The 25,714-nt window shown below is 43.5% G+C and overlaps 1 protein-coding gene across 1 annotated transcript; it reads left to right on the top strand.

Moving 5' to 3' along the window:
- The first annotated feature begins 1,641 nt into the window (after window positions 1–1,641).
- Window positions 1,642–3,908, top strand: LOC123100082 (uncharacterized). Its single transcript, XM_044522073.1, has 3 exons — window positions 1,642–1,943; window positions 3,155–3,333; window positions 3,412–3,908. Exons 1-3 carry the CDS (start codon window positions 1,770–1,772, stop codon window positions 3,590–3,592), a joined length of 534 nt encoding a protein of 177 aa, XP_044378008.1. The 5' UTR covers window positions 1,642–1,769; the 3' UTR covers window positions 3,593–3,908.
- The last annotated feature ends 21,806 nt before the right edge of the window (window positions 3,909–25,714 follow it).

The following is a 25,714-nucleotide window of genomic DNA, read 5'->3' as shown; positions in this document are numbered from 1 at the left end:
CCCGCAAAGTTAATCTAGCAACAAGAACGATCACAACTTAATGGTGGACGTAGGTAGCTAGTGTTCTCCGGAAACCCTATAAGCCACATAAATTAAATTTTTTTAAACCGATTAGAGGACGTCTAACTTGGTTTTGCAGGTTGCATGTGATGTGCTATAGCCTTCATCGTGATAATGAGTTTATGTATGAGATGGTTATATGATACAACGTTAAGTGACCTATGCGTCATAGTACGGCATGATGGCTGGAGCCAAAGGATTGTCCCTTTAATGACCTGCGTGTCAAACTCGTTATTTTATTTTTCTTGATGGGAGTGACGGACTTGCTACAGAGGACCTCGACGCAGGAGGCAAGAAGTGTTGCCACGACATCAGTTTTCAAAATTGTCGCCATCACAGTGTTTTCGAAAAAATTCATGAAGACCTTGGAGGACCATGAAGATATCCCCGGCGCCGAGGGCTAGACCATATCATGATATTATGAATTGCCTGAGATGTTACCCCTTTTTGATTGCACCCTTTTGATTGCGTAATAGTCGATAATTAGGGTTGATGTGACACCCCCGTTTATAATCGTACACTAAACAATACAAGCATCATGCACGATCATGAAAGGAGACCCACTAGCAGTAAGTGATCAGCACAGGAAACATTAATCACAATCTTTTGCCAGCGGGATGTTAGGGGATGGGGCCAATGGTGTTACAAGTGCTATGTGCACACGGTTTCGTGGCATGTGTATTTTAGGCTCCACCCTCTTGTCATAAAATCGTCCATCTATATTCAACCTTCAGATTACCTTTGATCCAAGCATAGTAAATGTTGTTTCACCTTGTTGATTCTTTTGTGTTTAGTATCTTTGTGTCTTTATTTATTTTTGGCACTTGTTTCTAATTCTTGTTCTAGTTTACTTCTTTAGTTTGCAACACAAAGGTAGATTATTCGGAAACACAAGCTCCAGATGTAAGGCGCCTACTTTGCAAGGCTGACAAAGCAAACGAGAACCAAAGCACTTGCCCATGCAAGGCGGCAAAGCGAAAACTAACTAGATGGGTCAGCTAAGCTACTGCGCAACTGATCAATGTAACCAAAACGCTCGCATTTGACGGATATGCATGGCTTATTGGCGCACCCTGAAGGCATATGGTTGGGCTCCATTAGACTCATACATAGTGACTGCTAGCTAGAGCCGCACCATCTGTAAAGACAAACAAGAAACCGCATAATGTCAAGACTACATTGATAACGAATCTAGATCGATAATTTAGACCCCTGTCGTACTGACATCTACAATGGGGAATCTCGCTTGAAAACCAGCAGAACCTGGCTCAAAAAGAAAACATACTTTGAGAAAATTGAGAAAGTTTGTGAGTTCAAAAAAATGTTCTCCGATTTTTTATGGATTTAAAAATATGTTCACAGAATTTTAAAAAGGCATAATTTAAAAAGTTCAAACATGTTTAAAATGTTCCTGATTTAAAACATGCTCAAGAAAGGGAGAGATAAACAAAATGTTTTTTAGACAAGGGAGAGATAAACTAACTGGGGTTAAATAGAGTGGCGTGTCTGCCTATGGGCTGGGCCTTGCTAGGATAAAGGTGGGAAGAAAGAAGAAATAAAGCCAAAAGAAAAGAAAAAGGCGTTTTGGCTCCCCATCCGACGGAGTCGGGGGAGGCGGGCGACGGAGGAACCCTAAAAACAGGTGCGTGCGCGCCCCAAAATCCTCTCGCTGTTCCCGCGATTTGAAAGTCAAGAGCAGGCGACCATTGATGGTGGCGCTTCGAGTCACGGCGAGGAGGCTCGTCGACGGTGGCCAGACGCCGACGGTGACGGTGGAAGAGGCGCAACGCCGGCTCTTCCCGAGACTCTCCCAGGTCGACCGGGCTAGGTCTACCACATCCTCCGCTGCTGTTGCTGCAGACACCAATGTGGCGGCGGGCAAGGTACTTTACGCGCGTTGGGTCACCGAAGTCCATATATTTTTCGTGCATTGTTTCTGCAACTTGGACTAAGATATGTTTCGCATAAAAAAAGGACGCTGATAACTGCCACACGTGTGGTATATTCGACATGCGCCCACACACCGTGTGTGATGTGAGCAGGAGGCAGCCCACACGAGTTGTGTGTGGGCGGACATTAGAATTGCCCACACGTGTGGACGCGGCTACTTCGTGCCACACGCCAACAAGTACTACTCATCTTCACCCCGCGCGTGTGGCACGAAGCAAAAATGCCCACACGTCCTAGCGCAGGTACCTTAAGTACACCACGGGGTGAAGATTTAGTTGTCATCCCGGTTGGCAGATATAGTTATGCGAGATGGCAAGTGTAGTTGTAAAAACATGGCAACTCTATCTGTTTTGGTTAACTATAGTTGCTATGTCTAATTTATGGTAGTTGCCGCGTGTAATCAAACCGTAGTTGCCGTGTGTGATTAACTACTTGCCATATATGGTTAAACAGTAGTTGTCATGTGTGTTTATCTAGTTGTCACGTGTGGTCCAACCATAGTTGTTATGTATTGTTAATCACATTCACAGTTGCCATGTTTGTTTATCTGGTTGTCACGTACGCGCAACTGCAGTTGCCATCTAGCAAAAAATCACAGTTGCCATGTGTGTTTACCTAGTTGCCACGTTCGCCTAACTGCAGTTGTCATCCACAATGTAGGAGTGTTGTGTAGGCGAAAAACAGTTCGCCCACACGCGCATGGAGTATGTGGCTGGCTGTGTGGGCAAAAACTAGCTAGTTCACCCACACAGCGCAGTTGGCAAACAACATGATGCGAGCGTGTGGGCGAACTCTCCAACACCCACACACCAGCCCCGTCCTACGTGGCACACCAAATCCACCTTTTCGTGTCAAGATTCGTGCAAAAGGCACCGGACGACGATCGACGCGTGTGTGCGAGTTGGGAAACGCCCACACGTGTGGGCATTAGTGTTTCCGTAAAAAAAACTGAGTCCAGTTCGTGTGTTTCCTCAAGAAAAAGAAAAAGAAAAAACCCATTGTTTTCGAGCTGACAAGATGCATGTTCCGATGACCAGATAGCAAAACACTGTATCTAAATGCTTTGATCCATGGACCGGCTAGTACCATTTTCCATTGCATGATCATTTATGTAGGAGCTCAATCTTATGCTAGTGCAAAGCAGGGCTATGAAGATCGGGAGAAACTCCTGACAGAGATCCATAATATGAGCGAGGAGTTGTATGATAAGGTTTCGCATGCGGAAAGGATCTACAATATCCCTGGTAGGGAAGGCAAAAAGATCAGTCGGCTGCGCGAGGAGCTCGCCACGCAAGTGGGGCCTAGACCCGGCGACGACTCATGGTATATATGTATGATCATCTTCTGTTTACAAGATTTTTGTGGGGTTAACAAGTTATCTCATCTGAACCCAACCTGTAGGCGCATGTTACGAGTGATGCATACATTAACGTATTACGGTGGATATGCGTCTTTTATGTTCACCTCATATGTGCTCGCGAGCATGGCCATTGGTTCGATCGTTGAATTGGAGCCAGATGAAAAGCGATGGATAAGAAGAAAAGAGGGGAGGAACGCAAGCGAAATGAAACAAAATGATTGAGAGCCGTGTTTATGAATGGTAAAATTCCAATAAAAGGTTGCTAGTGTGTTCTTGCATGAACAATCATCTATCGCTTTGTATGACGGAACCAACTGGTTAGTACCAAGATGTTATGCTATATCTATTTTGGTGTTTCCATGTTTTATGTTTGTTGAAGAAATTGAAATAAGGAGTTCAAAGTTGCAACTGCTTAACGCTGACATGTACAAAAAGTATCTTGCAGGAATTCTCTATATTCCAATGCTAATGTAAGTACCTGTTGTATATCATTATATTTTTACATCAGCATGTACTTTGTTAAGTAGCATCGGCATAAATCCAACCTTCAGTACACTACACCAATTATCTGATGTAAATTTACTTGTAGCAAAATGTATAATTAAATGTGACAATGTAGATTTCATAAGGAAAACTGCCTCGTAGTTTTGCATACTGAGTTGTATGATTGTACTATCTCATATCTTGCACATTTCTAAAATGTAGTGTTGTGGTCTGATTGCCCAATCTTTCATTGTGTCAATGTTTCTTTTCTATTACTTTACTTGGCTGATGATAGCAAAGCCATATTGTGTTAATTTGGTGTAGGCTGGTGTGGTCTGGTTGCCAAAATATTCATTGTGTCAATGTTGCTTTCCTATTATCTTACCTGATCAATGATAGCAATACTAGTGTGTTAACTTGGTGCAGGCTGCTGAAGATAAGAAGACAAACTCTGAAGACAGCAAGGCAACCCCATTGTTTCTCTCCAATAAATCTAGTGCAGATAATATGGCAATAACTCTGGATTAATCTGTTCAGTTCCCCATCCTAATTTATGTTATGATGCAGTGGTCGAGACACCCTCCACTATCAATGATATAAGCCTGCCAAAATCGCCATCTGAATCTGTTCAGTTTTCTCTGTTTCGAATCCAACAGAAAAAATGTATGTTTGTGAACCAATTACTGGCTAAAACCAATGTTCAAGAAAGCGGAAAGCGTAAGCGAAGCGGAAGGCCACATCTTAGAGCAATGAGCGCTTAAGCGCAGCTTAATCGCACTTAAGCGTTTTTTGAAATTGGCTAGAATTTGACAGATTTTGAATGATATACACATGAAAATAGGAAGCTCGGCACATGGGTAATTGAAGTAGCATCTGAAATATAGTTCACACAATAGCAAATACATATCAGGTTCGCATAGCAAGCAAAATAACAACTAAAATGCAGTTCAGTTCAAATAGAAGTAACCTAACAGATATCATGTGGACAGAATTTTGCCAAAATATGAAGGAAATAGTTCTTGAACATAGCCTAGTAATAAGATAAATAGCATATTGCCATTATTGCACAAGCAGACCAGCAGAAGTAGTACAAAAATTGCCAAATTTTGGTCAAATTTAAATAAAAACGCTTAATCTACCGCTTAGGGCAAAAGCGAAGCGCTTTGCCATCGCTCAGCGCTTAATCGCGCTTAAGCGTCGCTTAAAAACGCTTTCTTGAACACTGGCTAAAACAATGATGGAAATCATGGAGGAATAGAGGTGTACATTCTTGCGCAACAACAACTGATCGATGTTTTCACAGACAATATAGCAAAGAAGGAAGAACTTGCTCACATGCTTAAGGGCGTCACTTGCGCTGAGGTTGCAGATTGTGAGGTTGTAGATCATTAAGTTCTGTTCATTTATTTGCATTGGCATCAATCTTTGATTGCCCAGTGGATGTAATTTTCTATAATATATGCTTCAATGTGCTACGTTTTTCCTTGTATGTCGTACATTTGCTTAGCCCGACTCGTAATCCAGCTTTCTGGGTTGAAAGCTCAACTGGTCGCTAAGAAGCCCAAAAAGCAGTGAAATAATAACTAGAACGAAGCGTCATGGGCCCTCCATCAAGGTTAGCAGCCCACTTCCCATAATGCCCCTCCCCCCTAATGGGCTCGCAGAGGCCAATATTGTCTTGGGACTTTGATTGATCGGATTTGGCCCAGTCCATAAATGGTCCTTGTAACAAGCTCAAAGTAATAGTTGGGCCAAAGTTGATGTTGGCTAATTGGGCCTACAACCATGCTCGAACTTTAGCAGGCCAATTAGTTGACAGGTCATTAACAGAATGAAAGCTCTATTGGGACAGAATAATTGAAACGAGCCAATGATCCTTAGGAGGCCAAAAATAGATTAAGTTAATGCTTGGCCCAGTTCCTGTTGGGCTGTTCATAGGCCCAAATCCAAGCAGGCCATAAGTGGGTCGATTAACAACACATGCATTTAACAGGCAGATAGTAAGGTCGGGCTGGAATTGTGCGTCGGTGACATGGGCCGCTAAGAGGCCAAAAGTCATGTCGGACTGTAAATGGCCCAACTCTGCTATGGGCCTTTATCAGGCCGAAAGACACACCGGGCTGGAATTGGACCATGAAGAGCATGTGCCATTAAGGGGCCAAAAGTCAGGTCGGACCGTATATCGCCCAACTCCTGTATGGGTCGTCAACAGGCCAAAAGACACACTGGGCTGGGAATTGGCCCAACACTTGAATGGGTCGTTACAAGGTCGAAAGTCATACGTCCTGAAAATTGGCCCATCCCTAGAATGGGTTATTAACAGGCCAAAATTACCGCAGGCCATTATTGAGCCCAAATATATAGTGGGTTGTTAACGGGCTCGAACTAACGATGGACTACAATGGTTTCAAATAGTTAACGAGTCATTGACAGGCCGAATTGGCCACCCGTACGGGTTGTGGCCCTAAATGGGCTAGACACAAGTAGGCCCTAAATGGGTCGGCCTGCTAATTTTGACCGGGCCGACCTTTTTCACCTAAATGGGCCACTGTTGGGTCGTGCCATGTGTTGACGTATCATAGGCGCCTCCTGTCCATTGAATGGATGACATTTGTCCCAACGCTGAGCCGACACATGTTCCTGTGGCCAATGAGAAATTTTCCACGTGGATAATCCCCATTGGCCCCAGTTGTTAGCGGGTTATCAGATCCAAACCGGAACCTGATAGCTTAATGACGACCCGTTACGATGGATGCAACGTGTCGGTTACACTTGACGAAAGCACTTCCATGACGCGCTATTTATCGTCATGGAAGTGGACACTTCCGTGATAATAATTTGAGTATTGTCATGGAACACTTCTACAAGAGCACAAGTATGACTATCTTCATTTTGTCATAAAATCGTCATGGATGTACATGCATGACAGAAAATGTAAACCTACTGTGACAAACACGTATCATCACGGAAGTGTTTTTTATAGTGGTTGATGGGAACCCTATATGGGGGTGCCCCTTTGGCTTGGGGGGCAAGCCACCCCTAGGGCCGCCCCCTCTCCCCTTTCCCCTATATATAGTGGGGTGGTAGGAGGGCAGCTGCACCCTTCCACCCTTGTCCTCTGTCGCTCCCAACTCCTCCCACCTTTCCTCCGGTACGTGCTTGGCGAAGCCCTGCCGGAATTCCGCTGCTGCCACCACCACCATACCGTCGTGCTGGTTCTGATCTCATATACCTCTTCTCCCTCTCTTGTTGGATCAAGAAGGAGAGGATGCCATCAGGCTGAATGTGTGCTCATGTCAGAGGTGTCATTCGTTCGGCACTAGATCGGATTGGATCGTGAAGAGTACGACTACATCAACTGCATTTCATCGCTAATGCTTTTGGTCTACATGGGTAGGTAGAAAACTCCCCTCTCGTTGCTATGCATCTCCTAGATTAGATCTTGGCTGCTCGTAGGACTTTTTTTTATTTTCATGCTTCGTACCCCTTCATGTAGGCTAACTTTTTTTGTTTTATACTATGTTTGCCAACATCCCCACGGATGCAACTTAAGGCTTTGGGTCTCTGGTATTCCCCTTACCAAAGTTCCAAGAAGAAGGGAGCTAGCTTATGTCATGGCAATACCACCTTGTCCTAATTACCCAATGATAGTAACATCCTTCACACCCGTTAAGGCAAATGTTGTGAGGTCGATATCCCACAACATCATAAAGAAAAGTTAACACAAACTTACTTCAAAGATCAAATATCATTGGCATTAAATTCATGAAAATATAATAGTTCATCCAGACCAGAGAACTAGTGCAATTACTCAAACATGTACACGATGAACATAGATAATAGAGACAAGTTACAAGCCAACATCATGGTGTAGACTTGTTCTTATCTATTCCTTGTCTTAGCCCTTCCTTTATGGTGGAGAAGGTCTTGCTATGGATATGGAGGTGTGGCGGCTCAAGATTGAAAGTGTGAAGACACATGATTGAAGAGAGACGACAGCTAGGTTGGTGTTGCATATATAGTTGACCTTCACGGGTATTCTCCGTTGGTCCTCCACCTACCCTTTGATCCAAGGATCTAGAGGAGACCAAAGCTCTCACAGTATCTTACTTTATCTTCAAGGACGACGTGGGATCAAAATGGGATGAATCAGTGAAGAATCACAGAAGATACAACCAAATATGTGGCCACGATCGGGTGGTATGAGAAGCGATATGAGTATGTACGCTTGTACCACACCCCATCTTCTCTTTTGGAATCCATGCGAGGTGTTTCTTATTTTGATTGCATTTCCTCATACAGACTCTGATTTGGGTGTTCTTGTGCTAGTTAGGTCATATGAACAAGGCAAGAACCTGCAGGTGTTGGATCTTCAATTTTGGCTACTGGAAAAAGCATCATTTGGGGAAACTCTCCAAAGGGCCTGAATTTGGTGCTTGCGAGCCTTTCGGTTTGGCCCCAACATGGTTCTTTTAGCGTGCAAAGTCCGTGGGATCTGTAATATGCCTGAAAAGACAAAAAAAATCAAGGAAACTAATTAAAACTAAAGATTAATCAATGACCTTGATAAAGCACACGAAAATAGAAACAATGCAAAATGGGCATGGAAATGGCAAGATGGATATGCTATGAGGGTTTTGACATGAAAATATACAACAAATAGGATTTAAAAAATAAAAAATATCCACTTAACGGAGTCCTTCGTATGACTAGTGATGATGGTCTTAATAAACAAAAGACTCTTGGTAAGCAAGAAGATTTACTGATCAGAGAAATGGAGACACACCAGACTTTGACTAACGAACATAAGCTCTTCAATCAAAGTTTGAGTAACTCACTTCTCATCATGAGGCTCTTTCATCTCATAATGACAAGCTTACTTTTGAGTTCCTCAAAAGGAAGCAAGATCTTGAGAAACAGAAAGTGGCTCATGATTATTTTATGACCAAGAGTGACTCCTTACCCGCATAACAAATTAATGCTAGTCAAGAATAGTTTGTTCCTCCTTGACTAAAATACTTGGAACATGATATGTCTCCAACGTATCTATAATTTTTGATTGTTCCATGCTATTATATTATCTGTTTTGGATGTTTTATATGCATTAATATGCTATTTTATATTATTTTTGGGACTAAACTATTAAACTAGAGCCCAGTGCCAGTTTCTGTTTTCCCCTTGTTTTTGCCTTTTTCAGATAGGAATATCAAACAGAGTCCAAACGGAATAAAACTTTCGCAATGATTTTTCTTAGACCAAAAGAAACCTAGAAGACTTGGGGAGATGACCAGAGGAGTCCCGAGGAGGCCACAAGCCTCTAGGGCACGCCCTAGGGGAGGGGGCGCGCCTCCTGGCTTGTGGGCCCCCCCGGGAGTCCCCTGACCCTAATCCTTGGTCTATAAATTCAGAAATATTCCCAAACCAACAGAAGCATCCACCAAAATACTTTTTCGCGGCCGCAAGCCTTAGTTCCCATGAGATCCCATCTTGGGGCCCTTTCCGGCGATCTGCCGAAGGGGGATTCAATCACTAAGGGCCTCTACATCAACCTTGTTGCCCTTCTGATGACGCATGAGTAGTTTACCACAGACCTGCAGGTCCATAGCTAGTAGCTAGATGGCTTCTTCTCTCTCTTTGATCTTCAATAGAATGTTCTCCTCGATGTCCATGGAGATCTATTCGATGTAACACCCTTTTGCGGTGCGTTTGTTGAGATCCGATGAATTGTGGATTTGTGAGCAGATTATCTATGAATAATAATTGAGTCTTGATACGTCTCCGTTGTATGTAGTTTTCCTAACGCTTTTGCTCTTATTTTGGACTCTAATTTAGATGATTTGAATGAAACTAACCCGAACTGACGTTGTTTTTAGCAGAACTATCATGGTGTTGTTTTTGTGAAGAAATAAAAGTTCTCGGAATGGAAAGAAACTTTTTTGAGATTTTTTATGGAATAAAAGAAAAATACTGGAGCCAAGAACCACCGAAGGGGCACTAGTATAAAAAGGGTCAAATGTGAGACACATTAGTCCTTAGTGCCGGTTCCAACGGCTAGCCGGGAGGAGCTCTTTAGTACCGGTTCGTGACAAACCTTTAGCACCGGTTCGTGCCACGAACCGGTACTAATGAGAGTGGTGGCAGGATGTTGTCAGAGTGGGGCCCTTCTAGCACCTTTAGTACCGGTTCGTGGCACGAACCGGTACTAATGTTGTCAGAGTGGGGCCCTTTCAGCACCTTTAGTACCGGTTCGTGGCACGAACCGGTACTAAAGATCGTCCTATATAAATCCTTCGTCCACCCGCACTCTGTTCTTCCCCCTTTCCCCTCTCCCTCTCCTCTGTTCTTCCCATCTTCCTCTCGAGTTCATCACAAAATTTGCCCCAAATTTGTTAAGATTTGCAGGCCGTCATCCATTCAAATGATCACCAAGGTTAGCAACTTTGTCCTTTCATCTCTCATTGCTAGATTAGCTCTTGCATTGGTTTATATAGTGATTAATTGTGGGTTTTAGTAATTTGGGAGGAATTATATGTGGTAGTATTTGATTTATATGCAATTTGAGGTTAAAATAACACTTAGTTTGCATATGTAGGTGTGGTTTACTTAGTGCCTTCTAAATCTCCGTCGTAACCACCGTCGATCGCCCGCACCGTCCCGTCGCCGGCACCACCTTGTGGTGAGCCTCTTGTTCATGAAATTTTATATAAAAAATTGATGTTTGTGTGATTTTGATATATAGTTACTCGTATAATAATTATCTTACCCATACGTTGTTTGTTATACATAGTGCCATGGTTTTGATATCCGTCCCCGTCGGCCCTCGTCCTTGTTATGACTCGGATGTGGTATATTCTCTTTTAAAACTATTTGTTGCATTTCGTGTTTATGACAAATTATGCCCATCAAGTTGACATAGATATTTTTATCTAGGAGGTATGTGAACCGGAAATTCCAACCGACCCTATTGTCGAGAGGTTAAATTTAGTTGAAAGAGAAAACGAGTACTTGAAAGAAAAATTGAAAAGAATTGAGGGGGAGAAGATGGAATTGGAGTTGCATGTTGCCGATGTCGTCGATGATCACAAGATCAAGATGGAGAAAATGCGCTTGAAGATTAGAAAGATTAGAAAATATGCCATCGATAGTGAGGCTTGGTATCATTATGCTGTTGGATCAATTGTTACCTTAGTTGCAATCTTGATCGCATTTGTTGTTGCATTTAAATGCTTTAGCTAGAGAGTTATTTGTTTGTTGCATTTAAGTGTTGTATGAACTTTATGTATGAACTTGTATTAATTTGGTCTATTCGGTGTTGTGTAATGAAGATGAGCCGGCAATGGATGTACGATGACCGATGCTCTCCCCAGTTCGTTGAGGGCGTGCATACTTTTCTGCTTGCGGCTGAGGCAAACAAGCGGGCGGATGGTTTTATGCCTTGTCCATGTGCTGGCTGTAAGAATGGTCGCAATTACTCTACGTCAAGAACCATTCACGTCCACCTGTTTGAGTCCGGTTTCATGCCCCACTATAATGTTTGGACCAAGCACGGAGAAAGAGGGGTTATGATGGAAGACAATGAAGAAGAAGAGGACGACGACAGCTATCCTGGCCATGGGTTCCCTGAATACGATGATACAACAATGGGGGAAGAAGCTGAGCCGGTAATGCGGGAAGAAGCTGAGCCGGCAATGCGGGAAGAAGCTGAAGAAGAGGCATCAGATGAGCCCGTTGATGATCTAGGTCGGGCCATTGCCGATGCAAAGAGAAACTGCGCAAGTGATTTGGAGAAGAAGAAGTTGCAGCGCATGTTAGAGGATCACAAAAAATGTTGTACCCGAATTGCGTAGGTGACAAGAAAAAGCTGGGCACCACACTGGAATTGCTGCAATGGAAGGCAGAGAATGGTGTATCTGACAAGGGATTTGGAAAGTTGCTGGTAATGATAAAGGATATGCTTCCAAAGGACAACGAATTGCCCGAGAGTACGTACGAAGCAAAGAAGGCTGTCTGCCCTCTAGGGTTAGAGGTGCAGAAGATACATGCATGCCCTAATGATTGCATCCTCTACCGCGGTGAGTACGAGGATTTGAACGCTTGCCCGGTATGTGGTGCATTGCGCTATAAGATCAGCCGCGATGAGCATGGTGATGTCGAGGGCGAGCGCCCCAGGAAGAAGATTCCTGCCAAGGTGATGTGGTATTCTCCTATAATACCACGGTTGAAACGTTTGTTCCAAAACAAAGAGCATGCCAAGGCGATGCGATGGCACAGAGAAGACCGTAAGAAAGACGGAAAGTTGAGAGTACCAGCTGACGGGTCGCAGTGGAGAAAAATCGAAAGAAAGTACGGGAAGGAGTTTGCAGATGACGCAAGGAGCGTATGGTTTGGTCTAAGCGCAGATGGCATTAATCCTTTTGGGGAGCAGAGCAGCAACCATAGCACCTGGCCTGTGACTCTATGTTTGTATAACCTTCCTCCTTGGTTGTGCATGAAGCGGAAGTTCATTATGATGCCAGTGCTCATCCAAGGCCCTAAGCAACCCGGCAACGACATTGATGTGTACCTAAGGCCATTAGTTGAAGAACTCTTACAACTGTGAAATGGAACAGGTGTACGTGCGTGGGATGAGCACATGGGGGAAGAATTTGACCTAAAGGCGTTGCTGTTCGTGACCATCAATGATTGGCCTGCTCTCAGTAACCTTTCAGGACAGACAAACAAGGGATACCGTGGATGCACGCACTGTTTGGATGATACCGACAGTATATATTTGAATAGTTGTAAGAAGAATGTGTACCTGGGACATCGTCGATTTTTTCCGAGCAGGCATCCCATAAGAAAGAAAGGCAAGCATTTCAAAGGTGAGGCGGATCACCGGACGAAGCCTCGCCACCGTACTGGTGCTGATGTACATGATATGGTCAAGGATTTGAAGGTGATATTTGGAAAGGGTCCTGGCGGACAACCTGTTCCAAAGGACGCTGACGGACGCGCACCCATGTGGAAGAAGAAATCTATATTTTGGGACCTGCCATATTGGAAAGACCTAGAGGTCCGCTCCGCAATCGACGTGATGCACGTGACGAAGAATCTTTGCGTGACCCTGCTTGGCTTCTTGGGCGTGTATGGGAAGACAAAAGATACACCTGAGGCACGGGAGGACCAGCAACGTATGCACGGAGAAGACGGCATACATCAGGGTCATGCAAGCTACGCTCTTACCAAAGAAGAGAAGGAAATCTTCTTTGAATGCCTGCTCAGTATTAAGGTACCGTCTGGCTTCTCGTCGAATATAAAGGGAATAATAAACATGGCAGAGAAAAAGTTCCAGAACCTAAAGTCTCATGACTGCCACGTGATTATGACGCAACTGCTTCCGGTTGCATTGAGGGGGCTTCTACCGGAAAACGTTCGATTAGCCATTGTGAAGCTATGTGCATTTCTCAATGCAATCTCTCAGAAGGTAATCGATCCAGAAATCATACCAAGGTTACAGAATGATTTGGTGCAATGTCTTGTCAGTTTCGAGTTGGTGTTCCCACCATCCTTCTTCAACATCATGACGCACGTCCTAGTTCACCTATGCGAAGAGATTAACGTTTTGGGTCCTGTATTTCTACACAATATGTTCCCCTTTGAGAGGTTCATGGGAGTCTTAAAGAAATATGTTCATAACCGTGCTAGGCCAGAAGGAAGCATCTCCAAGGGCCATCAAAATGAGGAGGTCATTGAGTTTTGTATTGACTTTATTCCTGACCTTAAGCCGATTGGTGTTCCTGAATCGCGGCATAAGGGCAGACTGGATGGAAAAGGCACGCTAGGAGGGGAACAAATAATATGTATGGATGGACATTCTCTCACTGAAGCACACTACACAGTTCTACAGAATTCCGCCTTGGTGGCTCCGTATATGGATGAACACAAGAATTTGCTACGCTCCAAACACCCGGAGCGGTCTGATGACTGGATTACACGTGAACAAACCAGGAGTTTCGCCAGCTGGTTGCAGACACGTACCATGCATGACACCTCTATTGAAGATGACCTGTACTTGCTGTCCCAGTTACCATCTTCGAATATAATGACTTTCAAAGGGTACGAGATAAATGGTAATACATTTTACACGATCGCCCAAGATAAGAAGAGCACCAACCAAAACAGTGGTGTCCGCTTTGATGCAGAAACCAAGACGGGAAAGGAAACATATTATGGTTATATACAGGACATATGGGAACTTGACTATCGACGTGGTTTAAAGGTCCCTTTGTTTCGGTGCAAATGGGTCAATATGACACGAGGCGGGGTAACGGAAGACCCGCAGTACGGAATGACAACAGTGGATCTCAACAATCTTGCGTATGCAGACGAACCATTCGTCCTAGCCAATGATGTGGCACAGGTTTTCTATGTGAAGGACATGTCTACCAAGCCAAGAAAAAGAAAAGATAAGGAAGCGAATGCATCGTACGATGAGCCAAAGCGGCACATAGTTCTTTCTGGGAAGAGAAACATCGTGGGAGTGGATGACAAGACAGACAAGTCAGAAGATTATGAAAAGTTTGATGAAATTGCTCCATTCACAGTGAATATTGACCCGAGCATCCCGTTAAATGATGAAGATTTTCCATGGTTACGGCGCAAAGGGACACACGCGAAGAAAAAGTTTCACACCCAAAGATCTGGGATGTGATCGGCTTCACTAGCTATCATCACTTTCTTCTGTGTTTCGCACCGAGAGGGGAATCTCTGTAATAGTTAGGGTAGTTATGTGTTTTGGCATTTGAAACGCGAAGAAATTTTATGTGCAAACAAATTCACACTAATTTCAAATAATTCAAAATTTAAACTATTCAAATTTGAAAACTACGGGCACTAACAGAAAAAATAGCAGAAAAGAAAGAAAAACTATAGCTGAAAAGAAAAAAACTATATAAAAAAACTACTCAAAAATAAATAGAAGAAAATAAATATAGCAGAAAAGAAAAAACTACTCAGAAATAAATAGAAGAAAAAATAAAGCAGAAAAGAAATAAATTATATTTGCTATTTTTCAATCGTTTACAAAATGACCGTGAAATTGAAAATCAGTACAAAATGAACTCTGAAAATGTTGAATTTTGGCAAACTAGATGAAAAACTACTCACAAATAAATAGAAGAAAATAAATATAACAGAAAAGAAAAAACTATACAAAAAACTACGCAAAAACAAATAGAAGAAAATAAAGCAGAAAAGAAAAAAACTATAAAAAAATTTGGGGCGCTGCCCTGTGGGCCCGATAGGCCACAGGTGTGTAATTACAGGCCTTAAAGGCCCAGTAGACTCACAGGGCAGCGCGCAGAGTTTAGGCCCACAAGCCTGCTAGCTATATAGAGGAGTTCGAAGTGGTAGCCGTGGCTGGGTTTATAAACCAGTGCGGCTGCCGTTCGCCCGGCGAGGTGGGACTGAACTTTGGGGTGGTAGCGCGACCCCTTTAGTACCGGGTCGTGGCACAAACCGGTACTAAAGGGGGGTCCTTTAGTACCGGTTTGTGCCACCACCCGGTACTAAAGGGGGTCGCTTCCCGCCGCTTGGCCTGGCCAAAACAGGCCTTTAGTACCGGTTGGTGGCTCCAACCGGTACTAAAGGTGCCTTCTATATATACTCGACTTACGAAATTTTCATTCTTCCTCTGTTTCCGTCGTCTCCGTCGCCGTCGCCGCCCCCGTCCCCGTCGCCGCCCTCGTCTCCGTCGCCGCCCCCGTCCCCGTCGCCGCCGTCGTCTCCGTCGCCGCCCCGGGCCCGCCCCCGTCCCCGTCGCCGCCCCCGTCCCGTCGCCGCCCTCGTCTCCGTCGCCGCCCCCGTCCCCGTCGCCGCCCCCGTCCCCGTCGCCGCCGTCGCCTCGTTGTCGCCGTCGCCCCGCTGTGAGCTCTCCCCCTCTAACCTCTCTCCCTCGCCCCCGGCGGCCACCATGGGCGCCGCCCCTCCCGGCCCCGAGCACACACACACACACAAGCATGAATTAGTATATAATTTAGATTATTTAGATTATTATTGTTTTAGTTATCAAAACACACACACACACACACAAGCATGAATTAGTATATAATTTAGATTATTTAGATTATTATTGTTTTAGTTATCAAATTTTTTTATATGGAACACACACACACACACACATATGTATGAATTAATGCATGTATATATATTAGTATATACGTATTTTGTATGTTTAATTAGTTTAGATTATTTAGATTATTATTGTTTTAGTTATCAAAATTTTTATATGGAAATTAGTGTTTAATTAGTATGGAATTTTTTATGTTTAATTAGTATATAATTTAGATTATTATTATTAGTATATAATTAGTGTTTAATTAGTATGGAAATTTTTTATATAATGTTGTTTTTCAGTTTTTTAATGGATGTATAGAAGTTGTGTTTTCTGTTTTTAGTGTTAGATGCTTAATTAGTATGAAATAGTATATAGATTTTTGAAATAGTAGAAATGTTAGAAATTTTAGTTATCAAAATCCAATCATTAAAAAAATATTACTTTTTGCGGGCATATAGCTAGTATTTGTTCTCGACGATGCCCGGCCCGCATCCTCGCCGTCGACCCGTCCGCGACGACGTCCAGCCGACCCATGTCCGGGACTGGGCTCCGCCGGGCTGGCACTGGGAGGTGCTGCCTGGAGGGGCGCGCCGCTTGATGAGGAACCCGGCCCCGGGTCCCGTCGTCGACCCTGATCTCGTTTGGTGGCGTTCGCGTGGGCCAGTTTCGGTGCGGAGGGACCCGGCCCCGCCGGAGGTGGTACGTCGCCGTGTCAGGGAGGAGGACGAGCACGTCCATCGCTACATGGTTGCGTTAGAGGGCGGCAGGTTCTCCAATACCTGGCAGTATCTTCGGGGATCTCACTTCAGCTATGATCCTGTGAGGGTTCCTTCTCTTTGGGTGTCCACCGCCCGCGCCGCAGGAACCGCGAGTGTCCTAGATTCTTCTGTAGTATTCGATCTTTAATTAGCTAGCCAGTGATGTACTATTCAATATTATATATTATTCGAGACGATGTATTCGAGATTATATCTATTATTCTAGACGAAGTATTCGAGATTATATCTATTATTCGAGACGATGTAATTTGAATACTAAATTGTTTTATATTTCTTTTGAATTAGTTAAATAAAAGCTATGGCAGACAATACCGACAGAGAGGGAGAACAGACCATGTTCGATATGATACGCGGGCCAGATGATGATCAGAATGAAGAAGATTATGACGGCTCCGAATTTCTAAACAACACCGGAGAGGGTGATATGATATTCGATCGCGACGACCGAATTGATGAAGTCATGAACTACGATTATGACGATGACGAAGAACATGTTGATCCTGAAACAACAAAGACCGGCGAGGTATATATATTTATATAAGCAGGTATCTGGTGATCATCACATGTTTTAAATGACTTGAAGATATATTAACGAATCGATCTTTGTTCTTTCAGCCATCCGGATCGAGCAAATCTTCAGGCAAAAGGACGAAACGAGGCCCGAACAAAAAGTTGAAGGAGGGCGTAAAGTACAATATCGAGGCAGTCAGACCTAATGGCGAACCATTAGCGCCTAAGAAGATTGCGGACAAGTTCGTTCGTCAGTGCGGAGTTCTTGTGAAGGACCAACTCCCGATCTCCCTTCAAGAATGGAGAGAGCCAGCAAAAGACAAAAGACAAAAAGGCAAAGAGGACGCTGCTCCACGTCCAGATGTTACTTTTGTCGACAAGAATCAAAAAGATCTGCTTTGGGATACTCTCATGGAACATTTCACCCTACCAGATCATTTCACAGAAGCAGATGTGCAGAAAGTCAAGGACGTTGCTCTTAGGAAGATGGCGGTTGCATTCAAGAACCACAAGAATCGTGAATGGGACAAGTACGTCAAGGTAGGAAGGAAGACTCCAGTATTCGAGGGAACACTAGAGAACCAACGTGCTCATTGGGACGATTTCGTGAAATTCAAGGATTCGGAATTAGCTAAGGAACGGTCGAGAATAAACAAGAAGAATGCCGAAAAAAGGATAAGTTCCATAAGCTGGGGCCAGGTGGCTATGCGGTGGCAATGCCTAAGTGGGATAAGTCTGAGAAAGAGATGGAGGATGCAGGTGCTACTCCGGTTACTAAGAGCTGGCCCCCCAGGGTCAGGACTTGGTTCTATGCGCATGGGGGGGGGGGAGTTGGACCCGAAGACAGGCAATGTTTCGACGAGGGCAAGTTTGAAGGGAGCCGACAATGCGATACTTGTTGCAATAGAAGAGGCACGATCGGGGGTGTTCCAGCCCAACAGAGAGAACGACGAGCTTACGCGTGCCCTGGGAAATCCTGAACACCCGGGAAGAACACGAGGCAAGGGCGCTATTCCGTGGTATGAGGGGTTTTCAGACTGGAACACCGACTACAGAACCCGTGCGAGAAAGAAGATTGCGGAGGAGAAGAAGAGGAAGATGGAGGAGGAGCAGAGGAAGCGGGACTATGAACGCCTTCAAGGCCTAGAAGCAAGTCAAGCGGAATTGGTAGTCAAATTCCAGCGGCAGCAGGAGCAGATCGACTCACTTACCCACCAAAGGGGGTCTCAGCAGCTGCAGCAGCTAGCGAATGATCCAGCATTGGATAGCACCGCCCCATCCATGCCGAGAAGCAGCGTGGGTTCCGCCCCGGACGACGCAATGCTGGGTAGATACCCCGTGGATGACATCATGGAGAACACTAGCTGCGAGCTACACGTCAAAATGAAGAACATATCCATGAAGGTGGCGGACGCCGTTGCTTTTACAAATCCCCCCGAGGCAACCTTCCATTGCAACCCGATTCCAGTGGGCTATGCTCGTGTCTTGGTTGATGAGGTGGTGGACCAATATTCGGAGCTAGAGCTTGACATTCCTGGAGGTGACGACGAGCGCTTTCTTGGAGACGCCAACCATCGTATCATCCTATGGAAAAAGGATTGCATCATCTTCCGAAGGCCACCGACACCGCGTCAGCCGACTCCTCGTCGAAGTCCGCCACCGAGTCAGCAGTCTCCCGCTCCTGCAAGTCCACCAAGTCCGGCAAAGTGTCAGGCCACTCTTCCTCCAAGTCCGGCAAAGTGTCATGCCACTCCTCCTCCTCCAAGTCCGCCATAGCGTCAGACGTCCACTCCTCCTTCAAGTCCGGCACAACCTCAGGCCACTCCTCCTCCAAGTCCGGCACAGCTTCAGGCAGCCACTCCTCCTCGTCCAACTCAGCCCCGTCAGCCGTCTCCGCCGCCTCAGCAATCGCAGAAGAGACACCCCGCAGCTATGGTGCGTAGCGGTATGAGTCGAGGTAGTACATGAAGTACAAGTGGAGGCAAGCGATATAAATATGGTCCAAGCCTCACGCCTCTTCCGCAGAGGGCTTATGACAGGTCCGAGGAGGAAATCGCAGCCATATCGAAGTCTGAGGTGGAAGCCCATTTTGCACCGAAACCGCAACCGCCGCCAAGGGAGAAAGTGCCTGAGGAAACGATTGACCACTTCATTTGTATGGCTCAACCACCAGCTCCCAAGCCTGTTGACACAGACTATGAGCGCCACATCAGGAAGTTAAATCGAGCACGTCTACGTAAGGAGGCGAGCTCAGGATCGAGCAAACAAGAAGCAGTTGTCAAAAAATGCGGGAAAACCATTCCCCGGCTGGGAGAACAGGCGGCGCAATCGATCCCCTTGCTTGTTGTGCCAACAACACGTGACAGTACGTGCGCCCAATATTATTGTGGGCAAACAGTTTACGTTCCTGAGGTGGGCAATGTGGTAATAACGGAGGACCATATAATGCAGGCTGAAGTTCTCAAAATCACTGTTGGACAACTCCTCGAGATCGAGCCCATGCCTGTGCTTAGAGAGGATGAAATAAAACGGAAATATGTCCGGGGTCAACCTTTGGTCGAGCCAGACAAGGTCAAGAACCTCCCAATGAGAATGTATGAATTGCATCAATGGTACATGAACATTACCAAGATTTCCAATCGATTGTCCCTCATGGTGAATGTCAAGGAGGAGCATTACTACCATGAGAAAGTTGTGTCCGTTCAGTATTCTGAACTATTTCAGTTATACAATCAAGACACACTCGACAAATCTATCGTCAGTTGCTATTGTCTGTAAGTGATTTCTTTCTGTAATTTAAGTCTCAAGCTAGCTGTAGTGATCCTTTTGATCAATCATTACCTGTAATTATCCTCACTATATTCTTTTCTGTGGTATTATATGCAGGATGAAGATGTATAAAATGAGAAAAGGTGGACGCTTTGACATTGGGTTCATTGACCCAAATACCGTTAATGAATACACATGGAAAATAGATCCACGTCATCAAAAGGCCGTAGAGGACAGCATGCTAGAGTTCTTGAAGCGCCTCAAATACAATGAAGATATACTACTTCCTTACAACTTCCAGTGAGTCACACTGTCTTGTACTACAAATTCTCTGTTTTTGCCTACTAGCTAGCTACATGTTTTTGCTTACATATGCCCGCTTAATTAAGACATGCAAACGTGTGTGCATGCTGATTTCACTGGGTCTTGTGTATCATTAAAGTTGACGCCAGAACAGTTGAAATACTGGACTCACTACTCAAAGAAAAAACTGACTATAACATCTTGTTTGGGATAGTCAACAGGTAATTTCAATCATTATTAACTATATATCTCAGCCTATTTAGTTCGTCATTTCATGATATGAACTATTTAATAACCCCTTTATTCATTTTCTTTGTCGGCGGGCAGGGCTTGGGCAAGGTTCATCAGCGTCACGGAAGGCGAATGGAAAGAAAAGCTTAAATGGGGAAGACCCAAGGTAAGTAATTAAGTAGTACTAGCTAGCTAGCTAGCTGCCATCTCTTTAGTTATCATGCTTGATTAATTATTATCTGATCAAATTCCATTCTCGTAAAGGCCCTGAAGCAGGCGCAGGGGACTGATCTGTGTGCATTCTGCGTTTGCGAGAACATTCGCATGATGGCGTCCGAAAGGAGCAGATCTCAAAGACAGGAATGGGTACGCTTGTCAAAACACTATTCACAATTTTTACACCATTATCGATATCTAGTCACACAACTAATACACATGCATATTGATCTCCTTCTTAACAGTTCAGAGAGGTGCGGGAGAAGCTCCTAGAAACGGAGCGCGTAGAAGCACTTCAAGAGGAAATAGCAGGATTTTTGCTCGACCAGGTCATAAATCTGAAGGGAGAATACTATTACCCGCTACCGCCCCCATGAAAACCACTTCCAATTGTCATCGTGCTCCGAAGGCACCAATTAGGCTAATGCCACTGGCTCCGAAGGCAACATGCATATGTAGGAGAAATTGTATATAGCTATACATGTGTGTATGTGTGAATTAATTAATATGATGGTTTGTGAGACATTGATGATATATATATGCATGATTGGTTCTACTAGAAATTCTATATATATATATATATATATGCATAATGTGTACAATGTGTAGTATCGTAAAATACCAGCAAACGAAAAAAGAATTAAAATGGAAACACAAAATTAAATGAAAAAGAAATCATAAAACTAAACCCCCCCAAACCTTATAGTACCGATTGGTCTTACCAATCGGTACTAAAGGGCTCCAGGCCCCTGGAGCTGGCTCGTGCCACGTGGTTTCCCTTTAGCACCGGTTCGTGCTGAACCGGTACTAAAGGGGGGGGGGCTTTAGTGCCCACACTTTAGTGCCGGTTATGGAACCGGCAGTAAAGGGCCTTATGAACCGGTGCTATTGCCCGGTTCTGCACTAGTGGGGGGACCCTGGGGGAGCACAACCCACCAGGGCACGCCCAGGTGGGTTGTGCCCACCTGGTGGCCCCGCCGACCCTCTCTCCGACGCTATAAAATCCTATTTTTGGAGAAAAACAATCAGAGAGAAAGAATTATCGCGTTTCACGAGACGGAGCCACCACCACCTCCTGTTCTTCATCGGGAGGCCAGATCTGGAGTCTGTCTCCGAAGTGGGAAATCTTCGATCTTCGTCATCACCAATCCTTCTCTATCGCCAATTCCATGATGCTCCCCACCAATAGTGAGTAATTACTCCGTAGGCTCGCTGGCTGGTGAGGGAGTTGGATGAGATTCATCATGTAATCGATTTAGTTTTGTTAGGGCCTGATCCGTAGTATCCATTATGTTCTAAGACTGATGTTGCTATGACTTTGCATGCTTAATGCTTGTCACTTTGGGCCCGGGTGCCATGATTTTAGATCTGAACCATTTATGTTACACCATTATATCTATGTTCTAGATCTGATCTTGCAAGTTATAGTCACCTACTACGTGTTGTGATCTGTAAACCCCTGAGTGACAGTATTCGAGATACTTTCTGATGATGATCGTAGTTTGAGGAGTTCATGTATTCACTATGTGTTAATTCTTTGTTCCGATTCTCTATTAAAAGGAGGCCTTAATATCCCTTAGTTTCCTTATGGACCCCACTACCACGGGAGGGTAGGATAAAAGATGTCATGCAAGTTCTTCCATAAGCGCGTATGACTATTTACGGAATACATGCCTACATTATATTTATGAACTGGAGCTAGTTTTGTATCGCCCTAGGTTATGACTATTATATGATGAATATCATCCAACGAATTCACCAATCCAATGCCTACGAGTTTTTCACATATTGTTCTTGCCAAGTTACTATTGCTATTGCCATTGTCACAACCGCTACAAAACTATTGCTATCACTATTACCGTTACTACTACTGTTACGACTGCTATCAAAACTATCATATTACTGTGCTACTGATCGTCTTGTTGCAGATAATTAATCTCCAGGTGTGGTTGAATTGACAACTCAGCTTCTAATTCTTGTAAATATTCTTTGGTTCCCCTTGTGTCAAATCTATAAATTTGGGTTGAATACTCTACCCTCGAAAACTATTGTGATCCCCTATACTTGTGGGTTATCGAGACCCTTTTCTGGCGCCATTGCCGGGGAGCATAGCTATATTTTTTGAGTCACTTGGGATTATAATCAATTTATCACTAGGAAGAATCTGAAGGATACCAAGACTAAGATTTTCCCCTCTAAGACGAGGGAAGGTAAGGAACTGCCATCTAGCTTTGCACTTGATTCACCTTCTGTTATGAGTAGACTTCCAACACCATCACATGCTATTAATCCTGGTATGTCGCAAGTTATTGGTGATGCTACTTCTATGAATGCTACTTATTATGATGCTAGTACCTTGCTTGATGATGATGTGCCACTAGGTGATTTTCTTGATGAACAAATTGCTAGAATTAGAGAGAAAGAAATTACTGAAACTGGTGAGATCACTGAAATAGATGAAGTGCTTGAAACTGAAAATCTTTAAACACCTGTTAGACCTAGCTCTCCTAGATATGAACTACCTAAGATACCTGAGGGTTATGTTATGGTTGGAGAGTTAACTAGAGGTATTCTTGCTTGTAAGGATAGAGATGATCTAAAAAATTTATTATGCAAGTATAAAAAAAGACTTTGAATGCTAAAATGAAATGTGACCCTCAATTTGCAACCTCACCTATCTTTGTTAATGATAAGGATTATGAATTCTTTGTCGACCCAGAGCTGATTACTTTGGTTGAATCTGATCCTTTCCATGGCTATGAAACTGAACCCGTTGTGGCACACCTTACCAAATTAAACGATATAGCCACCCTGTTTGAGCATGAGGATAAAATTCACTATTACTATATCCTCAAATTATTTTCGTTCTCACTAAAGGGTGATGCTAAGACTTGTTGCAATACTCTAGCTCCTGGTTGTGTTTGTAGTTCCCAGGATATGATCTATTATTTCTCTGAAAAATATTTTGCTGCTCATAAAAAAAAAGCTGCCTTGCAGGAAATATTTAATTTTGTGCAAATTAAAGAAGAGAGTCTCCCACAAGCTTGGGGGAGGCTTCTCCAGTTGCTAAATGCTTTGCCTGATCACCCACATAAGAAAAATGAAATACTTGATATCTTCTATAATGCACTAACTGATGTTTCTAGGGACTTCCTAGATAGTTGTGTTGGTTGTGTTTTCAGGGAACGAACTGTTGAACAAGCTGAGGAATTATTGAATAATATATTGAATAATTATGATGATTGGACTCTTCCTGAACCACTACATGAACCCACTCAGAAGAAGAGGGGTATCTTATATCTCAGTTGCGAAGATATGCAAGAGGCAAAGAAATCTATGAAGGAAAAAGGTATTAAAGTAGTGGATGTTAAAAATTTACCACCTATTGAAGAAATACATGGCCTCAACACATAACCACCACCCAAGGTGGTATAGGTAAATTCTTTATTAAAGTTTTATGAAGGTGATATCCCTTATAATAAACATCCTAGTCGGTGCTTATATGAGTTTGACAACTACATTATGAAACAATTGAAATATAATTCTAATATGATTGCCCGCTTGAGTGACTTGTTATTTAGAATTTCCAATGATGTTAGAGGTGTAGGAAAACATGATTCTATGGTTCAAACCCAGTTAGAACAAGTTGCTTAATCTCAAAGAGAATTGCTTGATGAAATGAATAATAATATAAATGACTGTGATGTGAGAGTAGCAACTAGAGGAGGTAAAATGACTCACACACCACTTTATCCCGAGGGACACCCTAAAAGAATTGAACAAGACTCTCAAAGAATTAACATTTATGCACCTAGTCCTTCTAAGAAAAAAGAAGAAGAAAATGGATAGGACTTTGCACACCTCTAGTGAACCTAAAATAGAGGAACCTCCCGAAAATAATAATTGTGTTTCTATTTCTGATGCTGAAACACAATCTGGTAATGAACATTCACCTAGTGATAATGAAAAAGACAATGATTATGTTCATGAAGACACCCAACTAAACAATGAAAAACAATTGGATAATGATGTTGAGATAGAACCAGCTATGGATCTTGATAACCACAACCTAAAAATAAAAGATATGATAAAAGAGACTTTGTTGCTAGAAAACATGAAAGAGAAAGAGAACCATGGGTCCAAAAACCCATGCCCTTTCCACCTAAACCAACTAAGAAAAAGGATGATGAGGAGTTGGACGCTTTGCTGAAATGCTTAGGCCAGTCTTTTTGCACAGTCACTTGACTGATATTTAAAAGTTGGCCCCTTATGCAAAGTATGTGAAAGACATCATCACTAATAAAATAAAATACCAGAAGCTGAAATCTCCACTTTGCTTGCTAATTATTATTTTAATGATGGAGTACCTAAAAAACTTGGAGTCCGGGAATACCAACTATACCTTGCTCCATAAAAACAAATTATGTCAAAACTGCTTTGTGTGATTTAGGAGTTGGTGTTAGTGTTATGCCTTTCTCTATATATAAAAGACTTGATTTGAATAAACTCACACCTACTGAAATATCTTTGCAAATGGCTAACAAAGCAACTGCCATACCAATCGGTATTTGTGAGGATGCGTCGTTGTTGTTTAAAATGTTACTATCTTAACCGACTTTGTTATACTTGAGATGCCCGAGGACGACAACATGTCGATTATCCTTGGTAGACCCTTCTTGAATAATGCAGGGGTTGTTATTGATTGCAATAAAAGCAAGGTCACTTTTAATATCAATGGTAATGAGCATATGGTGCACTTTCTGAAGAAATAATTCCAAGTGAATGGTATTAATGTTATTGAAAAATCTCCGACACTCACTATTGGAAGTTTTCAACTACCTTTACCTACTGCCAAAAATAAATATGAACTACTTATAGTTGGGGACATGCATATCCCCGTTGAGGTAACTTAGTGTTTTGCGAAAGTTCTTCAGTTTCATGCCAATCGAAAGTGATTGT

Source organism: Triticum aestivum, chromosome 1B (assembly GCF_018294505.1).
Source record: "Triticum aestivum cultivar Chinese Spring chromosome 1B, IWGSC CS RefSeq v2.1, whole genome shotgun sequence".
NCBI classification, from domain to species: Eukaryota; Viridiplantae; Streptophyta; class Magnoliopsida; order Poales; family Poaceae; genus Triticum; species Triticum aestivum.
This window is presented reverse-complemented; position numbering and strand designations above follow the sequence as displayed.